General features: G+C 44.2%; 1 protein-coding gene and 1 long non-coding RNA gene across 12 annotated transcripts in view; both read right to left on the reverse strand.

The window, feature by feature from the left end:
• Positions 1-14,345, reverse strand: part of CAPRIN1 (cell cycle associated protein 1) — a gene marked incomplete at its 5' end in the record, with an annotated part of 34,342 nt that extends 19,997 nt beyond the window's left edge. For 5 of the 11 annotated variants that reach the window (XM_083750438.1, XM_083750433.1, XM_083750432.1 and 2 more), the window contains 4 exons: positions 232-318; positions 679-741; positions 13,335-13,590; positions 14,101-14,345. In XM_083750438.1, the coding sequence (XP_083606564.1) occupies positions 232-318; positions 679-741; positions 13,335-13,583 (399 nt within the window). Of the gene's footprint in view, positions 1-231; positions 319-678; positions 742-13,334; positions 13,591-14,100 lie in introns of those variants that run through there. The other 6 variants (XR_014567085.1, XR_014567086.1, XM_083750437.1 and 3 more) reach the window with 2 other exon arrangements.
• Positions 2,213-4,355, reverse strand: LOC310851391. Its single transcript, XR_014567738.1, has 2 exons — positions 4,053-4,355; positions 2,213-2,391 (listed from the first exon to the last, which is right to left on the reverse strand). It is a non-coding gene; the product is annotated as an uncharacterized lncRNA (long non-coding RNA).
• Positions 14,346-17,481: the final 3,136 nt, after the last annotated feature.

Below are 17,481 nucleotides of genomic sequence, written 5' to 3' on the forward strand. Positions count from 1 at the left end.
GTTAAACATGGACAGAGAAAAAAATCTCCCTGTCCAGTTCACAAATCACGGTCAAACCATGGCTTGGGAACATGGTGAGTGCTCATTTTATTTCAATTTGCTAAAATGATTCCCTTTTCCACTTCCTGATTCACAGTAGTCAGTTTGCCATGACACATAAAGCAGTTTGTTGCCTCTATGCAGCCTGTGCCCTAAGTGTCGTCTGAACTGAACCATCAACTTTTTACTTACATCCTGGCTCAGGGCCATGAAACTCCTCTGCAGTTCCTTAGCAAATTCCAGGTTATTACTGACTTCTTGGTGCTTGGACACAGCATCCTGGGGGAAGGAGGAAAATTAATGTTGCCTCTTTTGAAGTTTGAAAACTTGGAAGACTTTCCCAACTTTAATCCTCAAAAAAGAAATCTACTCTACGCTAGTCTTTACTTTAGTGTATAGACTTTCCTCCTAGTCATTTGCATAGAATAGTTCCATATTTTCCCTAATGGCAGAGTGTGTATAGATATGGTTACAATGCACCTCTGCTGAATATAATAGAATATAATTATATAAAGTACTGTTATTAAGGTCTCTCATTATCCATGATAATGTAACAATTAGAACAGAATAAAAGAACAAGGGCTAAAAGAAGCCAATCTCTTATGAAAAATCTTTCAATATGTCAGTCAAAACATTTACCAACTGGTCTTGGTTAAGGCGTTCTCCTTTGTTCATTCGATCCTGATAATCATCAAGTTTGCCCTGTAAAGAAAGAAAAAAGTTTCACAATATATATACCTCAAACAAATTTAAATGGAACTGACTGTTATATACTTTATAGAGCATAGAAGTCCAGTTTTCCATGTTCCATTGTTTAACAGGAGAAATCAAGTGAAATTATTCAAAGACAAAATATCACAAGAGTTTTCTGAGATTAGGTATTTATTTATGAACCACTAGAATACATCTGGTAAACAAACAGTACTAGGATGACATTTGTATTATTTCTTAAAATATAATATGCATTTTCCCAATTTAAAAAGAAAAACAGCTATACTGTAACCTTAAAGGGAGTAGACATGTACCATAAGATCAAAGTTTAAATGTTTATCTGACCATGCAACTTTGTATCGAACTGCTGAAATAAATGAGTTATTTATTAGCTGCTTTTCAGGGCCAGGATGTTATAAAGCAACATACAAAGAAAAGAAAGGCAACATAACAGGCAGTGTGAAGCACAGATACAAACTGAATTAAGCACCAAAGTTCTCTTATAGAAACGCAACAGACAAGGATATGGTGCTATTCCAACATTAGTCCCATTAAAATCAATGGTGCTACTTAAGTAGCACTGAGTATGACTTAGCTGGATGTTACCCTTAAGTTTTGAAGGAGTTACCGAATGCCAGAAATTAAAGAGACAAACAAATATTAACTGGAAGAAAATTCCACAACTGTGGGGCCACTACCAAGAATGCTCTGTATCATGTGTTCGCCACCCTAGCAGGATACTCAAAAGCTGATGAAATTATTGAAGTTATATAATTCAGGCTGCAATCCTACACAAACTTACCCAGGAGTAAGCCCCATTCCATTCAATGGTGTTAGCTTCTGGGTAGCCATGTGTAAGGCTTGAGCTTACAGGCTTTATAGAATAGTTTAAGGAACACATTACATTTGTTTGTTTTAACTTGTTCCACAACTTTTTGAGGGTTTTTCTTCCGCTTTCCTTTTTTAGCAATTCTTTGCAATATCCAACTTGTCATACGCAAAGTAGATGCATTGAAATAAAGGTTACTAAAGTTGCTTACGTCCACAGATTTCAACGCGTCTTTGTCTAATATCACCCATCCTTCCCCACACAAACACACAGATTCCATATGCAACATTCACCACAGAGAACCTCAAGCATTGTACCTGCCCAGGGGAATATTATCACACAAAGCAGTTTTATGTAGGCTCCTTATAGGACCAGTTATATTAAAATTAATCATTTTGCTTTGAGTAAGAAATATTGTCATCTAGTTCTTTTCTTTAGGGAAGTATACTGTAGAATCATGAGTTGCAGGAAGTATCAAAGGTCATCCTGTCCAACTCAGACAAAGCAAAAATCCATTACCATAACATTACTGATAGGCAGCTAGCCAGCCTCTGCTGTTATCTTAAAAGATAGTCCATCACCTCCTGAGACTATAGTAATGTAAAATGTTCTTTCTATCATTTAGTCATATTTTATTTCTAATTTGATTCTAGTGGTATAGGTTCTACTTCCTTGGAGTGACAGAGAAACAAATCTGCTGCATCCTTTATGTGAATGTCCTTCAAATATTTGCTTTTTGTATCACCTCTTAAACAGTCACTTGTTCACCCAATTTCTTCAACCATTCCTTCTATGACTTTGTGTCCAAACACCTCAACTTATTCATCCCTCTTCTCTGGACATATTCCAGTTTGTCAATATCCTTCTTAAACTGCGCTGCCCAATATCAGACTTAGTATTCCAGATGAGATCTGATAAAGGCAAAATAGGGATACCACCATTTTCATTGTAAAATTGTTTTAGCCTTTCAAACAGCAGTTTTGTGCTGGTGACTCGTTTTTAGCTAGATCCTAATCCTAATCCACGTACCTTCATGGTGCTTGCCAGATGTTGAATTGTCCAACACCAATCATCTCTGACCACAGGACATGCTGATGGAAACTAGAGTCCCAACAACACTTGGGGGCATTACATTGGATATCCATAGAATCTTTTTATACGTACTATTGTTAAACTAGGTTCTACCTACCAAAATACATGAATTTTTTCACTGTTACCAAGGCTCAGCTCTAGAGTAGCTCTTCTTCTTGCCTGTTCTTCCATCTTCTGGAAGATCAATTTGTCAACCAAGTTTTATTCTTTTAATAATCTGCCAGTTAATATTTATCCTCATTCCAAAACATTTTCAACTATTAACCTCCTTTCTTGAAATATCCAAATAGGCCTTACTAGTCCTGAATGACTCCTTCCAGTTTTGGTAAAACAGTGCTGTACCCTTTTACTAATGTAGGTTTGCCTATTTCAGAAAGTGAAAATCCAGACAGATTTATTTTTAGTGCTGAGCTTTTTTTAGTTTTGCCCAAAGTTGTGGCTGCAGTATTTTAGATGTGTCCAGACATTTGGCAACCCTAACTAATGAGAAGTCTCTTCCACTCATCGATCCCAGTCTTCAGATTCAGTAGAATAGCACTTGATTAGAAAAGTAACTCAAAATCCAGATGAATCTGTTTTTGCAGACTTTTGTATAATAATTTGCAAAAGCTCATTCTCGGTACCTTTATGGTCTGCTGGTTTACACACAACTATTTGTGTGTCCTTATTCACTGCTTCTTGTGCCATATGCCAACTGTGATACATTGTGGCACTAAACTGTACTTTTGCCTCTTGCATAGGAACTCACAAAACTCTGAATTTCCCTCTTATTAATGGATTTCCTCTCTGCAATTTCTGCTGCAAATTATTGTAGTTAAAAACAGTGTATCAGGCAATAAATTTCAATTGTCCATGGGAACTAATCAGCAAGATTACCAATTCAAATAATCTAAAAATGAATGTTCCGTGTGCCTTCCTTTCAGTGCTTTTTGTAGACTAATTGTTCTCAAGATGCCAGGTCTAGCCTTTCTGCAATCCAGGAGAAGTGAACATGTAATAAATTTTGGACTTCTGCTATCTCTCCTCCACCCCACCCCCCAACGTGCCACACGGCAAATCTATTTGGAAACAGAAGAAAGTTTCAAAGGCAGTCTGGCACAGAGGGCCTGTCATTTAAAGAAAAATGCTTAACTTTCACTAGGCATGCTACAATAGCTCTTGGTACCTGAGCTGAAAATGTGTCAATAACCATAGTATACAAACCTGTTGTTTATGAAGACACTCCTGGTTTGTACTATTAACTGTACTCAGTGCTCATTCATGCCTAGACTGTGATTAAAGCCAGGATGAATTTGTAGGTGGGTAGGTAGGTACGGAGCAGGTAGACTATTTTGCCGCAGCACATGTGTAATACAGCAAATGCAGTATTTACACAAGAGACTGGAGAAAGCATGCAAGCTTGCAGCAAGATCCCCTAATCGTGGTTGTAAAGTGAACATTTTACATCTGTATGAGGCCAATAACCTAGTACAGTCGTACCTCGGGTTACAGACGCTTCAGGTTACAGACTCCGCTAACCCATAAATAGTACCTCGGGTTAAGAACTTTGCTTCAGGATGAGAACAGAAATTGTGCAACGGCGGCGGGAGGCCCCATTGGCTAAAGTAGTACCTCAGGTTAAAAACAGTTTCAGGTTAAGAATGGACCTCCAGAACGAATTAAATTCTTAACCCGAGGTACCACTGTACAGTGGAACCTTGGTTCTCGAATGGCTTAGTTGACAAACGAAAGGCAAAAACCCGGCAGTGTTTCGGTTTTTGAACGTTTTTCGGAAGCCGAACATCCAATGCGGCTGCCAGCTATTGTTTCCAGGGCGCCTGCCCCAATTGGAAGCTGTGCCTTGGTTTTTGAACGTTTCGGGAGTCGAATGGACTTACGAAGTGGATTAAGTTCAAAACCAAGGTTCCACTGTAATGTAGTACAGCTGTACCTTGGTTTACGAACTTAATCCATTCTGGAAGTCCATTCTTAAACCAAAGCATTCTTAAACCAAGGCGTGCTTTCCCATAGCAGTGTGGGACTCAATTTACAAATAAAACACTCTCAAAATGTTCTGCTTCCAAGGCAAAGTTCACAAAACAAAACACCTACTTCCGGGTTTGCAGTGTTCTTAATCCAAGTTGTTCATAAACTAAGCTGTTCTTAAACCAAGGTACCCCTGTAGATTTATTTAACTCTCCTACTATGTGTCCTATGAGTATACCTAGATGCTCCACTTTTAGAAGAATTTTAGGAACAACTATACAAATAAAATGATGAAAAATGCAGGGAGTCTCCCCCTCCTGCTGCGACCAGCTCCTCTTCCCCATGTCTCCTAGAACTTGCAGAGAAATGAAACTGGAAGAGCAGAGGGTGGTTGTGCGCAGGCGCAGCCTGATACTTCATGGGAAAGACCCTGGAGAGGAGGCATTTTAGTAGACACTAGGAAAGTAGGGGCCTTTAGTCCTCACATGTACTTCATCAGGGCAAGACCTCCTAGAAAGAGTTGCTGAGACCACGAGGCCTGACCTGAGCTGTGGTTTGTTTCCTTGAATAAATATTTAACTGCATTGGCCTCAGGTGATTTATCATTTTTGTTGCTGACTCCAGCCTTGACAGCTGATTACACCCAATTCTCTCCTTTCCATTTGATTCCAGTGTTTAATGTCTTTAACAGGTGGATTAGGATCAACAAATTGAACCTTAATCCAAACAAGACAGAGGTGCTTCTGTTCAATAAATAAACTAATCTATGATAGGAATTCATCCTATTAGCATGGGGTTGCATTCCCATTGAAGTTTCAGGTATCTAGTCTAGGGTACTTCTTGATCCAGCTTGCTGAGATGTCAGGTGTTGGCAGGCGTGCCTTAACCATCTTAGCTGGTGTGCCCATTCCTAGAGGTGTCCAACGACACACACCTTAAATTATATCCAGATTTACTATTGCAATGCACTCTACATAGGCATGCTTCTGAAAAGTGTCCAGCAGCCTCAGTTGGTGCAGCCTGCAGCAGCCAGATTTTTAAGCACAGCTGGTTCATCCCACAGCTGGGATCATCTTGCTAAAATAGCTACACTGGCTTACAAGTTATTTCTAGGCACAATTTGAAGTGCTGGTCATAACCTTTGCAGTCCTAAACAACTTAGAACAAGAATATTTGGTTGATAGCCTGTCCTTGTCCCCATTGTTCAGATCTTCTAGAGAGGCTTCATTGAATCACACCAGTTTCCAAGCTGTAGAAATGAGAAAGGGCATTCTGCTGCACCTAAAGTGTGTCATTCTCTCACTTCAAAAGCAGAAACCTCACTCCCTTATCCCAGGCTTTGGTTTGTAAGATTATGTGTCTTAGGCTCTTGCTACTGTGTCTACTGTTAATATTTTATTTGCTCTTTTCTTACAGCTGCTATAGTCTATTAATCCCAGTTGCTTGTATTTTTGCTAGTGCATTAGTATTGTCTTTATTTTTGTATTTATTATTACCACCTTTGATATAATTCATAGAAAGATGGGGGTAAAAATATTAATTATAAATGCACAAGATAAAGCTTGAAAATGTTGCCTTTATACAACTGTTTACTACTCTCAAATCTTTCAACCGAAGAGTTCAACTGGAATCAAAGCTAAGTCATCAACGTAACTATCAAGGAGTAATTTTATATACAGAATAAATCAAGCATAAGAATATTAGTTTTAGGCACCACATTAATTGGACATCACATGAGTGTTATCCAGGCATAAAGATGGATAAGAAGAGAAGCTTGCAAGATATACTCAATTATACTCTATTTTCAATTTTATGCTACCATCTACTCACCAAATAGACAAGAGTTAAACAACCACTACAATTTAACTTTTATATTTTTCACTGAGCAACAGATTTTTTAAAAAAATTGAAAAGCTATCTGGCACAACAATCTCCTTAAGAGTGAATACAATGTTCCAATAGGAAACAGCTTGCCTACATTTTTCACAGTGCAGTTTAACTTTGTGTGAAATAGTTCTCCAAAACATCCTTAGCTAGCTTTAACATTGAAAAGAAGTTATTTTCACTTTCTATTCCAAATAAAGCCTTCTACTTCCTTCACATTAACTTTTACACCTTTAACAAATACTATCTTTTCACTTGACCCGATGCAATCAAAGACACCGAAAACTGCTGTGCTTACTTCTAAGTTCTATTAGCATGAATGCAACCTATTTAAATGAAAAGGAAATTACCAATTTTAACATAGAAATTTAAAATAAAATAAAGTCATACCTCGAGTTAAATGTGCTTCACGTTGAGCGCTTTTGGGTTGTGCTCTGCAGCGACCCAGAAGTAACGGAACGCGTTACTTCTGGGTTTCACAGTTCGCACATACGCAAACAGTCAAATGACATTGCGTGCATGTGCGGAAGCGGCGAATCACGACCCGCACACACACGCAGTTGCGGGTTGCGTTCGCTTCTGGATGCGAACGGGGCTCCAGAACGGATCCCGTTCGTATCCAGAGATACCACTGTATTTGCAACCTGCAAAGTATTTATTATCTGAATCAATAACTGTGGACCATATTTGATTACACAGCAGATAAAAAAGGTAATCTTTCCTACTTAATGATGATATTTGGAGCCAGATTTAGCCACAATTTAAAATAAGTACATCCATGTCAACCATGTTAGAAAATGGCAGAGCACTGTCCCAGTTTAAGGGGATGGGGAGCATTACATACACAACAGCAAGATTGTGTAAACAAATGCAGTGTGTGGCTCCCCTCTCTGATTTAGTTGCAGGACCCATGGTGCGAAAATCCTGCTGCTTGGTGAGGAAGGATTTTATTCAGGTCCCACACCTATCCTTCCTTAATGTCAGATAACTTATGAAATTTTAAGCTATAAAAAGGGTTCTGTGTAGCCCTAGGTGATCCCCACATGTATTAAATTGAGGTGCTATTTATAGCTAATGCTAGAGTATATACTGTATCTTTTTTTTTTACATAATGGACACTATCCATGGAGCTAGCACACAGGTGTTAGTGACAGTGCTGGCACATGAGACGTATTCCATGAGTTCCTTGGTGGCAAGCTTCCATGTGCTTTCCTTCCACTATCTGTTTGGAGGTTAGACTGGAGAAGCTGCTCAAAAGAAGCTGACAAAATATGTATAGGTTTTGCTTAGGGCAGTCACAGGATGAGCCACCAGACTAGGTACTGCACCCTTATAGATTAATTATAAACACAAAAAGTAAGCTATTTATATTTTATTTAAGTATAATTATCTATAATTTGTACCAGAATTTTAATCCAAAGTTCTACCTGCGCTGGAGAAATGGGGCAGGTAGCCAAAGTTGGTAAAACACACCCCTAGCCACCAAGGCTACATGTCTCCAGTGACAAAGCTGGGGTATACAACCCCATCCAGAACAGGCTAGTGGCCAGTTTCTTGGACATGGGATCCACTCATCCAGAGTCTTGCCAGGATTTAAGCTCAGCTTAATTTCCCTCATACATCTCAGTGGTTTTTTTTTTTTTATAAAAAAAACACAATAATTTATTTAACTATTTATAATCTGCACTTTCATAAAGTATATCAACTACTGCATTCAGGCACTGGTCCAAAGCCTGCAAAGTCTCTCCAGGTTCAGATAAATGGAGCTGAGTGTCATCAGTATACTGATAACATCTTGCCACAAAACTCCTAATGACCACTCCCAACAGTTCTAGAGATATTAAATAGCACAGGGGTTAAAAATACAGCCCTGCAGCACCCCACAGTGTAAGTGCCAGAGCAGAAAAGCACTCTCCCATGCGCTCTCTGGAGGTTATCAAAAGCCGCGCAGATCAAGAAACAGGAGTACAGCTGCACTCCGCTTGTCCCATTGTTGATAAAAAAGTCATCCATAAGGGGGACTGAGACTGACTTGGTGTTATGGTTTGGAGTGTCTGTAATAAAATTTAAGAATCACAAAACATCTAGCACAGCACATTACAATTGCTACACCAGGCATAAAACTAAGTGATCAGTCAAGAACATCAGCAATTTTCAAATGGTTCATGGGGGAAGATTGGGAGCCACTGGCCTAAATAATCTGTGGCATCTAAGAATGTCTTCAAGTTTCCCTACGAGGACTCTCTCCACCAACTTTCTAGAAAAGAGGCATTTACAACTAGCTGGTAGTTATTCCAAACCAAAAGGTCCAGGGCTAATTTCCTTGAGAGTGGTCATCCCACCACACCTTTCGAATCAGCAGGAACCACACTCTGACACAGAGAAGCATTAACAAATCCTGAACACAATCAGTCAAACTCTGTTAGATTTAGGAACAGGGGTCAAGTGGGCACATAGTTGTGAACATAGTTGAGAGTATAGGTGCAAGCACTTTGCCCTTATGTGGCTGCATAAACTAAAACCAATTCCACGAAGATCACAGACTCTGGCATTGGCTTTGACTACAAGCGCAACAAAAGCAGTGTCAAGGTCACTCTGAAGTAAACTAACTTTATCCTCAAAGCCGCTTGTCGTTGCTCACAGCAGCTCCCTGAATGCTCCAGAGTTTCTTCCCCCACAGTGGGAGTCAGCAACCTTTGGACAATCTGAAATAGCTCTGCCAAACAGCTACTAGATGTAATGCAAGCTGTGAAATATGCATTCTTTGCCACCTGTGCTGCCACATGGTAGTCACAATTATGTTCACTAACCACTGTTGGTGGGCTTCAGACTATGTCCTGTACCATCTGGCCTTTAGTCTTTTGTCCAGCTCATTTCATTGCCTGTAGCTCTCCAGAATACCAAGGAGCCAGTTGGGCTCTGCAACACCAGAAAGGATGCTTAGGACCAACTGTATCAACCAAACAGCCATATTATTTCAACATCTATAGAAAAGACCAGAAATTTGACAGGCTCAGCAGATTTCTCTACTAGAAAGCCCCCAGTGTGTTCAGGAACCCAGGAGGTTTCATCAGTCTCCAAGGGTGGCCATTCAAACAGGCCCACCATCTTTGCCAGGGAGAATTGCCACCATTTTGCCAAAGTTTACCTGAGTTATCTGTCCATGGCCAGGGAGTGCATTTTACCCCCCTACCTTCAGTCTATCACTCAAGGTAAAAACTGCATCAAGCATGTGCCCTGCCCGGGGTGTTGAACTGATGACATCTAAGACGCCTCCATGGTTGTCATAGAAGCCATGAAGTCCCAAGCTGGCCCTCTAGCAACAGCTATGTGGGTACTGAAATTGCACAGGTCTATCGTCCTGGGGTCCTCCAGCACCATGCTAGAGAACATCTTTGTCAGGGAAGCAACTGGCCAGCAGGGAGGTCAATATATCAGCAGCATCACCATTCTGTCCATCCGGTACAACACCAGGTGGAAACCTTCTAAGCACACCCAACTGTCAAGATGTTTTCTGGTAAAGGAGATGATACTTATGTGGATAATGGAAGCACCCACTCCCCTCAGTCTGCCCTAGTGCTGTAACAAATACCCAACCTTCCATAATACATACCAGGTCAGTCCTCTCACCACAATCCAATTGTGAATGGTTCACATAAATTTGGGCCACGTATTAAAAACTAGGGACCAATAATAAATGAATCCTACACAGTCCTCTCTCTGTTCCCAGTTCTGGGAAATGCACCATACCCAACCTCTCATCTTGAGTTACAGTCACAGGTTTGTTTCTCCTACAATGCCTATCCCTAACTGAAATACACTGGATGAGAGGGCTGCAGTCCAAAAATATTTGTAAGGCACCAGGTTGTAGTAAGTGGTCTTAGGCCATCTAATCTATACTTCTCTCCAACATGTGTCATTTAAGGATGTTCCTTGATGACTATTTGTCACTGGAAGCCTAAATGGCTTCTATGGCCAGGAAGACCTTTTTCCAGTTACAGCTGGGTCACCAGTTACAGCCTTCCCTAGACCAGAATAGCTTGGCCACAGTTTTGCAGTTCTAGTAACTTTCCAGACCCTGAAGATGGTTTGGAAACTGAAGCTGGTACAGAATGCTACTTCTAGAGTGCCAGCTTGAATTTTGATGTAGCGTCACATAGTATCTTTCAGAATCTGCACTGGCAGCCTTTATGCCACTAGGCCTCATTTAAGATGCCGCCGCTGACGTATAAAGCCCTGAGCTACTTGGGACCTGCCTGGCCTTGAGTTCAGCAGAGGATTGCTTGTTGTTCTCACCCAACTTCCAGTAAGTATTCACACTGTTGTTCAGGTATGAAAGAAAAGGCTTTTGTGATAGCTGAGTCACAGTCAAGGACTGTGTCCTACACTTTTATTGAGCTTTCCCTGCTATCACATCAATACATCTTTATTTTCCCAGTCCTGTGTTGGATCTGTTTAAGTCTTCTTATCCACAAGTCTTTATATTTTAATTGTTGCCTGAATCTGTGCATTTCTATAATGTCTTGAGTTTTTAGGACATTTTGTTTGTGTTTACTACTTCTGCTTTTAACTGCTTGTGTTGTTTATACTGTGTTGGCAATTTTGGTACTGGACATTCAATGCCATTTTGTGGTCTTTTTCAGTGAAAAATGGAACATAAAAACCAAAATAAATGTGGAACTTCCTAAAAGTCAATACAGAAAGGTTCCTAAGCCTGAAATATGATGCTTATACATGGGGTTCTGAAATATTTTCATTTGAAAGATTTGCACTTCAAAGTTTGATTCTGGATTCAATATATATACTATTTAACCCAATGGTGCACTCCCATGCACCTTTACTTGGAAGTAAACTCTGCTAAATTCAGTAATTACTCCCAAGTAAACAAAGTCAAACAGGTGTCAAATTACGTGAGCCCTACCAGATAAGGCCAAAGACCTATCTAGGCAGCATTTTGGTTTTCACATGAACACAGCAGTCCTCTCTTGTTGCTTCCTGCCTACTGCTCCTCTGATCATTGAAACAGTATGCCACCACCATGACCAGCAACCATGATTCTGATCCGCTTTTAAAGCTAAACTGGTAGCTCTCACTACATCTTGTGTGGTAGCAAATTCCATACTCTGTGCTGAACCCTTTAAAATTCACCTCCATTTGATTACCCCAAGTTCTAACACTGAGAAAACGAGACATTTCCTGTCTGCTTTCTCCATGCCATGGATAATGTCCCTTTCTACTTGTTTTTTTCTAAACTCCCCCCCCCCCCATCGTCAATGAATAAATCTTAACCTTCCTCACAAGGGAATTCCTCCAGCCCATTGATAATTTTGGTCTCCTTTAAACACTTGATCTTTCCATGCCAGCTAGTCATTACAAGAACTCTTAAGAATTTGGTTTTCTTTCTTCCTCCTCCCCCTCAATCTCTTTTGTGTGATGTTTCATATCATACGTCTAGGGACATTTGGAAGCAACCCTGGAAGGCGGCTTCTTTTTTCATTTTTTACTAAAGAGCTGGATAAACATTCTTTAAATTAATTAATTAATTAAGATTAACCAAATTAATGTGATACAAAGAGCTTGGTGTCTTTAAGACTCCTGTGCAGCCAGTGGAACTTTTATCACATCACCCCCATCACAACTATAATAATTTAGCTTTTCAAACTCATTGGTGCTTTAGAAGTGGCATGCCATTTAAGTCCCACTGAACATGCAGATGAACTGGAATGATTCTCTGGACTGTAGTGCCAGTATTTTTATAAACCCATACAATGTATCAGTTTTGTGGAAGGAAGAGACTAACTTTTCACTAGAATGGGTTATTCCAGCAGCATAGTCTCAGCTTCCAGTCATGTATTCTCCGAAAAGCTCAATTCTAAAGTGTGGCTTGATCAAATGCATGCTGACTTGAGAGTAAGTCTCACTGTGCCCCAGGTGCAAAGGCAATTCTGACAAAGAGCATAGGGCAACTTAGGTGGCAATTTAAAAATGCTGCCCACGAGGCTGATTTCCCTTCCCGGCCTAGACTTTGCGACAAACACCCTTCCCAACAAAGCAGCCTGAGCTCTCGTCACCCAGGGCCGGAGCCGCAGCCAGCCCGCCTGAGGCGTTTCATACACGCCGGAGCCCTTTAACGTCGCCGTTAACCAGGGCGCACCCATCTTCAACGGGGCAGCGAGGGCATGTTTTCATCTGGCGTCTACGACTCGGCTATGGAAATAGTAACTAAAATGGGAGGGCAAGGGGGGGAGAGGTGGGGTGTTGCGCGCACACAGACACATAGAGAGCGGAGGCTGCGCGTCTCTGGCAGGAAGGAAGCTTGCCGGGCCTTTGTGCAGCACCCGCCGTCGCTCACACAATGAGCCTCCCTCTCTGGGAAGAACCGCTGCCTCTCGCCGCCGCCATGTTGGGTCCTGGCCGGCTCCATGTGCACCGGGGGGGGGGGGAGAGAAAGAGAGGCGGGAAGAGTAGAGAGGAGAAAGAGGGTCGCTCGTAGTTCGGCCGCCACCGAGCCTTCAAAGCCTCACTTCGGGCGGGAACCGAGGAGAGAGCGGATTGGAAAAGCAGCTAAGCCCCCGGGCTCCAACGGCCCCCAAATGCGTCCCGTTCGCGGCGGAAAAAAAGAACAAAGGGAGAAGGCCGCACCGCCTCACCTCGGCCGCGGAAACAAAAGGCGGGGCAGGCCGGCAGGGCCCCGAAGGGAAGGCACGGCGATATGCGACTACGCCTCCCGCCCGGCCCCACAAGATAAGATAGCGGCATCGGCCGGTGGGGGGGGGGGAGAGATTGAGGGGGAGGGGGGTTTGCGCCTCCGCACCTTTTTCTTCTCCAGGTTGCGCAACTTCTTGTCGATGACGCCCAGAATCTGCTTCATGGCCTCGGTCTGCACCGAACTCGTGCTGCCGCCCGGAACCGACGCCGACGCCGCTTGGGATGGAGCCGCTCCAGCAGCTACCGTTGCCGCGGCTGCCGTTGCCGGAGGCGCCGCCGACGCCGCCTCGTTCCCCGTTTTGCCGCCGCCGCTGCTGCCGCTGCTCGCCATCGCGCTGCTGGTGGCCGAGGGCATCGCTTAACTGAGGAGAGAAGAGCGCGGCGTTACGGGATTCGAGGGGGAGAGAGAGCGCGAGAGTCAGCCCTTGAAGGGAAGCGGGCGAACGGACGGGCCGCCGGAGGGGACACGGCGCGCGAGGGGAGGGGGAGAAAGGAAACGCCTCCTGCCAGGAATCCTTTTATTCTGTTTTTTTTAATTATCTCCCCACCCCCTTTTCTCGAACGCGCGACTCAGACCGCACCTGTCGGCGCGCGCCCAGCGATTCTAAGGCAACCTGACTTGGAAGGTCCGTCAGCGGAAGGGAGGGGAAAAAAAAGAAAGGCAGCCCTTCGCGCGGGCGCGTGCTCGGCACCGCCCACGTGACCGGCGGCCTGCCCGCAGCGCCGTTCCCTCATGCTCCCGCCCAACAGTCTTGGAGGAGCCACCCCTCCTTTCTCTCAATCCTTTCTCCGACAGCGCCCGCCCCCCCCCCCCCACGCACTCCCATCGGTCCGTCCGTCCCTCCTTTCACTCCTCGCTCCCGCTTCCTCACCGTGTGTGCTTTGGTGCGCGCGCACGTGTGTGAGAGAGAATGGAAATGAGTATCCCTAGGGCGCGCGGGAGGGCAAGAAGGGGACGGCCCAATGTGTGTGTCTGCGCGCGCGAGGGGTGGGGAGGGGGACGGCCGCCTCTGCCCACTCCAGCCCCGTCACTTTCACCGCTCCTCCTTGTTACCTCTGCGCCGAGATACGGAGGGGAAAGAGAAAGAGGAGGGAGGGAAGCCGAAGAGCGCACGCGAGGGGCGGGGCGGAGCAAAAAAGGAGGGGGCGAGCGACCGGGCTGAGGGAGGGAGCGGGGTCCTCATCCGTTAGTGCTGCCTTCGCAGAGCGCCTGATCGGCAAGCGGCTAAAGCAGCTCACGCCCGTCTTCCGAGTGTGCCTTCGCGAGAGCCTGAATATTATGACGCCGGTCTTTCAGGCGCAAGGCCATCTAAGCGGAGGAGCACAATGGTGAGGCGGCTTGAGACGCTTGCCCTCGCCTTGAAACGCCGAGGGCGGAGTTCCCGGTCGGGCTGGGCGGCGAATCTGCTCTTTTTTTGGCTTGGTACGTCCGAGCCCTTAGATGGCGGGGAGGCGGGTCTCTCTGAAAGCGCTGCATTCCCACGTGAAGGGGAATATCCAGGGTTTAGACACGCGTCATTAAAAATCAATACGATGCTGATTTCTGTCACTGGCTGGGCAGCAGCTGCTCGCCAAGTATTTACTTGGCGTCTGTTTTGAAAGGTTTTTTTGTGGGTTGCTTACTGGAAAGCGAAGGCTGTTTGTGTTGGCACTTGGAAAATATTCAGTATTAACCTAAGCCTCCGTGGTCCTCTGGGCAAAAGTGTGGCACCCATTTCGGAACAGTGCTTAAGTGTACTGGAAAATCTCTAGCGGTGTTGAATTTTCAACATAGGTATGGTCATGGTAACTGGACATAAATTTATGTATCCTTGGTAAGTGGCTGCCTTAGTAAAACCCTTATATCTAGGGTTGTTGTTGGGTTTTTTTTTCAAAACATTGCCCTCTGGACTTTGGAGAAGGGATGGCTAACGTATTAATAAAACCAGCAGGATTTATGGTCGGTGTGGAGGGAGATGCTACTTGTGTAGGCCGAGGTGCCTAATCAAGGTTTCAAATTCTGAATATGTGGGAACTGGTACACTTGTTTTTGGTTAATGATGAAATAAATAATATTGCAGGAAAATTATCTAAAGTGATAAAAAGGACCCCTGACCATTAGGTCCAGTCGTGGCCAACTCTGGGGTTGCGGCGCTCATCTTGCTTTATTGGCCGAGGGAGCCGGCGTACAGCTTCCGGGTCATGTGGCCAGCATGACTAAGCCGCTTCTGGCAAACCAGAGCAGCGTACGTTTACCTTCTCGCCGGAGCAGTACCTATTTATCTACTTGCACTTTGATATGCTTTCGAACTGCTAGGTTGGCAGGAGCAGGGACCGAGCAACGGGAGCTCACCCCGTTGCAGGGATTCGAACCGCTGACCTTCTGATCGGCAAGTCCTAGGCTCTGTGGTTTAACCCACAGCACCACCCGCGTCCTTTATCTAAAGTGATAGTGGATAATTATTTGTTTTACAAAAGGCTTTATAGGAGTATTCTTTTTGGTGGCCTGTTGCAGCTAGGTGTAGTCACCAAATCCATAGAGAAGGGCCCAAAAGTTTTTCCCAATAAGTTCAGTAGTAAAAAAATTTAGGTGAATAAAAATATGCCTTCTAGGCAGGAAAATGACCAGGATTTTTAAGTCGTGCAGTGAAGGAACTGAGCTGTAGAAACACCCATACTGTGACGACACACCCTGCTATTCATGTTGCAACCTGCACATACACAGGCAAACACAATAGCTGTGTTTCCCTAGAGTTGCTTTGACATCCCTTGATCTTAAATAATAAGTCCATTGAGAAAGCAAGAAATAGGTTTGATACACTGGCAGGTCAGGAGAGCTCTGACTAAATATCTGCCACTCTTGGGCCACCCACAAAATATATTCCACCTCTCTTAAAACTATAGCAACAGCTATTTGAGAGAACTTGCTGGTTCTTTATCCACATCAGGGTACCATCGTTCCAAACATTGTTGTCAGAGCCACCCGAGGTCCCAGCTCACAAGAGACCAAAATCCAGTCCAAGTTATATACAAAAGGTTTTATTGAAGAACATTGCTGTCGTTACATCCAAGCTCCGTGGCTCAGCATCTGTTACCCTTAGATGTTAGAAGTCCCCTCTGAGTCAGTCCCGCCCCTGCACCAGCTTAAGAGGCTTGTACTGCTCCACCTTTTCCTCTCCTTCCTTTTCCGCAGGGTCTTCCTGCCCCCCTGTGCTCCCTCCCTTCGGGACTCCCCCGAGGCTGAGTCTTCTGACGCCTGCTCCCCCCTCCTTCGTGCTTTGGGACCAGGCTCCTCCTCAGGGCTCTCCTCATTTCCGCGCGCCTCCACATTTGAACTTGGCGCGCGTACGTTGCCTCTGACCTTCCTTTCGACCGTTACGCTACTCTCGGTACTACACTCCTCCCCTTCCGGCAGGACGTTCTGCTCCGAACTCCTTCCCCTCTCTGCTCCCTGTTCTGCTCTTTCTGACACACTGGCAACTCCACCCCCTTCACTCCGTTCCGACGGAGGGGCCGGTCCCGATCTCCAACCCCCACTGGGGAGTCCCTCTTCGTTCCCCTGCTTCTGACTGCTTCCCTCTCTACTGCCCCTTGGCCTCACCAGGGGGGCTCCCTTTTGGGAATCCTCGGATTCACTTGACGGACTCACTGACAACCTCGGGTCATCGTCGTCCTCTTCCTCGTCGCCCTGGGACCCCTCCCCCTCGCTCTCTGTCCCTGAAACCCTGACAATTGTGAATACAAGTTTGCAAATGTACAGGTTGTTTTATTCTTCTACTTTTTAATTGTAAAATTGCATAGAGATCTTTTCTGTGGTTGTGAAGCAGTTCTACAGCGATGTTCCAAGAGCTGTGGCAAGTATAGAGGCAAGGGAAGAAGAGAGTTGAAACTGTAGAAGCTGTTAGAAAGCAGCTGTTTGCAAGGAAGCAATGCTTTAAAGATTTTGTGAGACAGCTCAGATACAAAAAAATGCAGGGTGCAATAGAATCCTCCCTCACAATCATAGTTATTTCTAACAATTGCAGTAGATGGGCTTTTATATGTGTGTTCTAGCAATGTGTGCTTACTATGCAAATTCTGAACTAACAAGACTCTTGAAACAAGCTGCTCCTCCAGTTACATTCGGAGGTACATAGTTGAAACCAGACATCCTCAGCATGTGCCCTTCTCAAATACCATATATTAAATTAAAAGTATTTAATGTGTGTGTGGATAGAGCTTTGAGGGCATTGGAGTTAGGTAAGATTCTTAAAATCTTGTCAGCCTTTAGGAGT

Source organism: Podarcis gaigeae, assembly GCF_964106915.1.
Source record: "Podarcis gaigeae genome assembly, chromosome: 1".
Lineage (NCBI taxonomy): Eukaryota > Metazoa > Chordata > Lepidosauria > Squamata > Lacertidae > Podarcis > Podarcis gaigeae.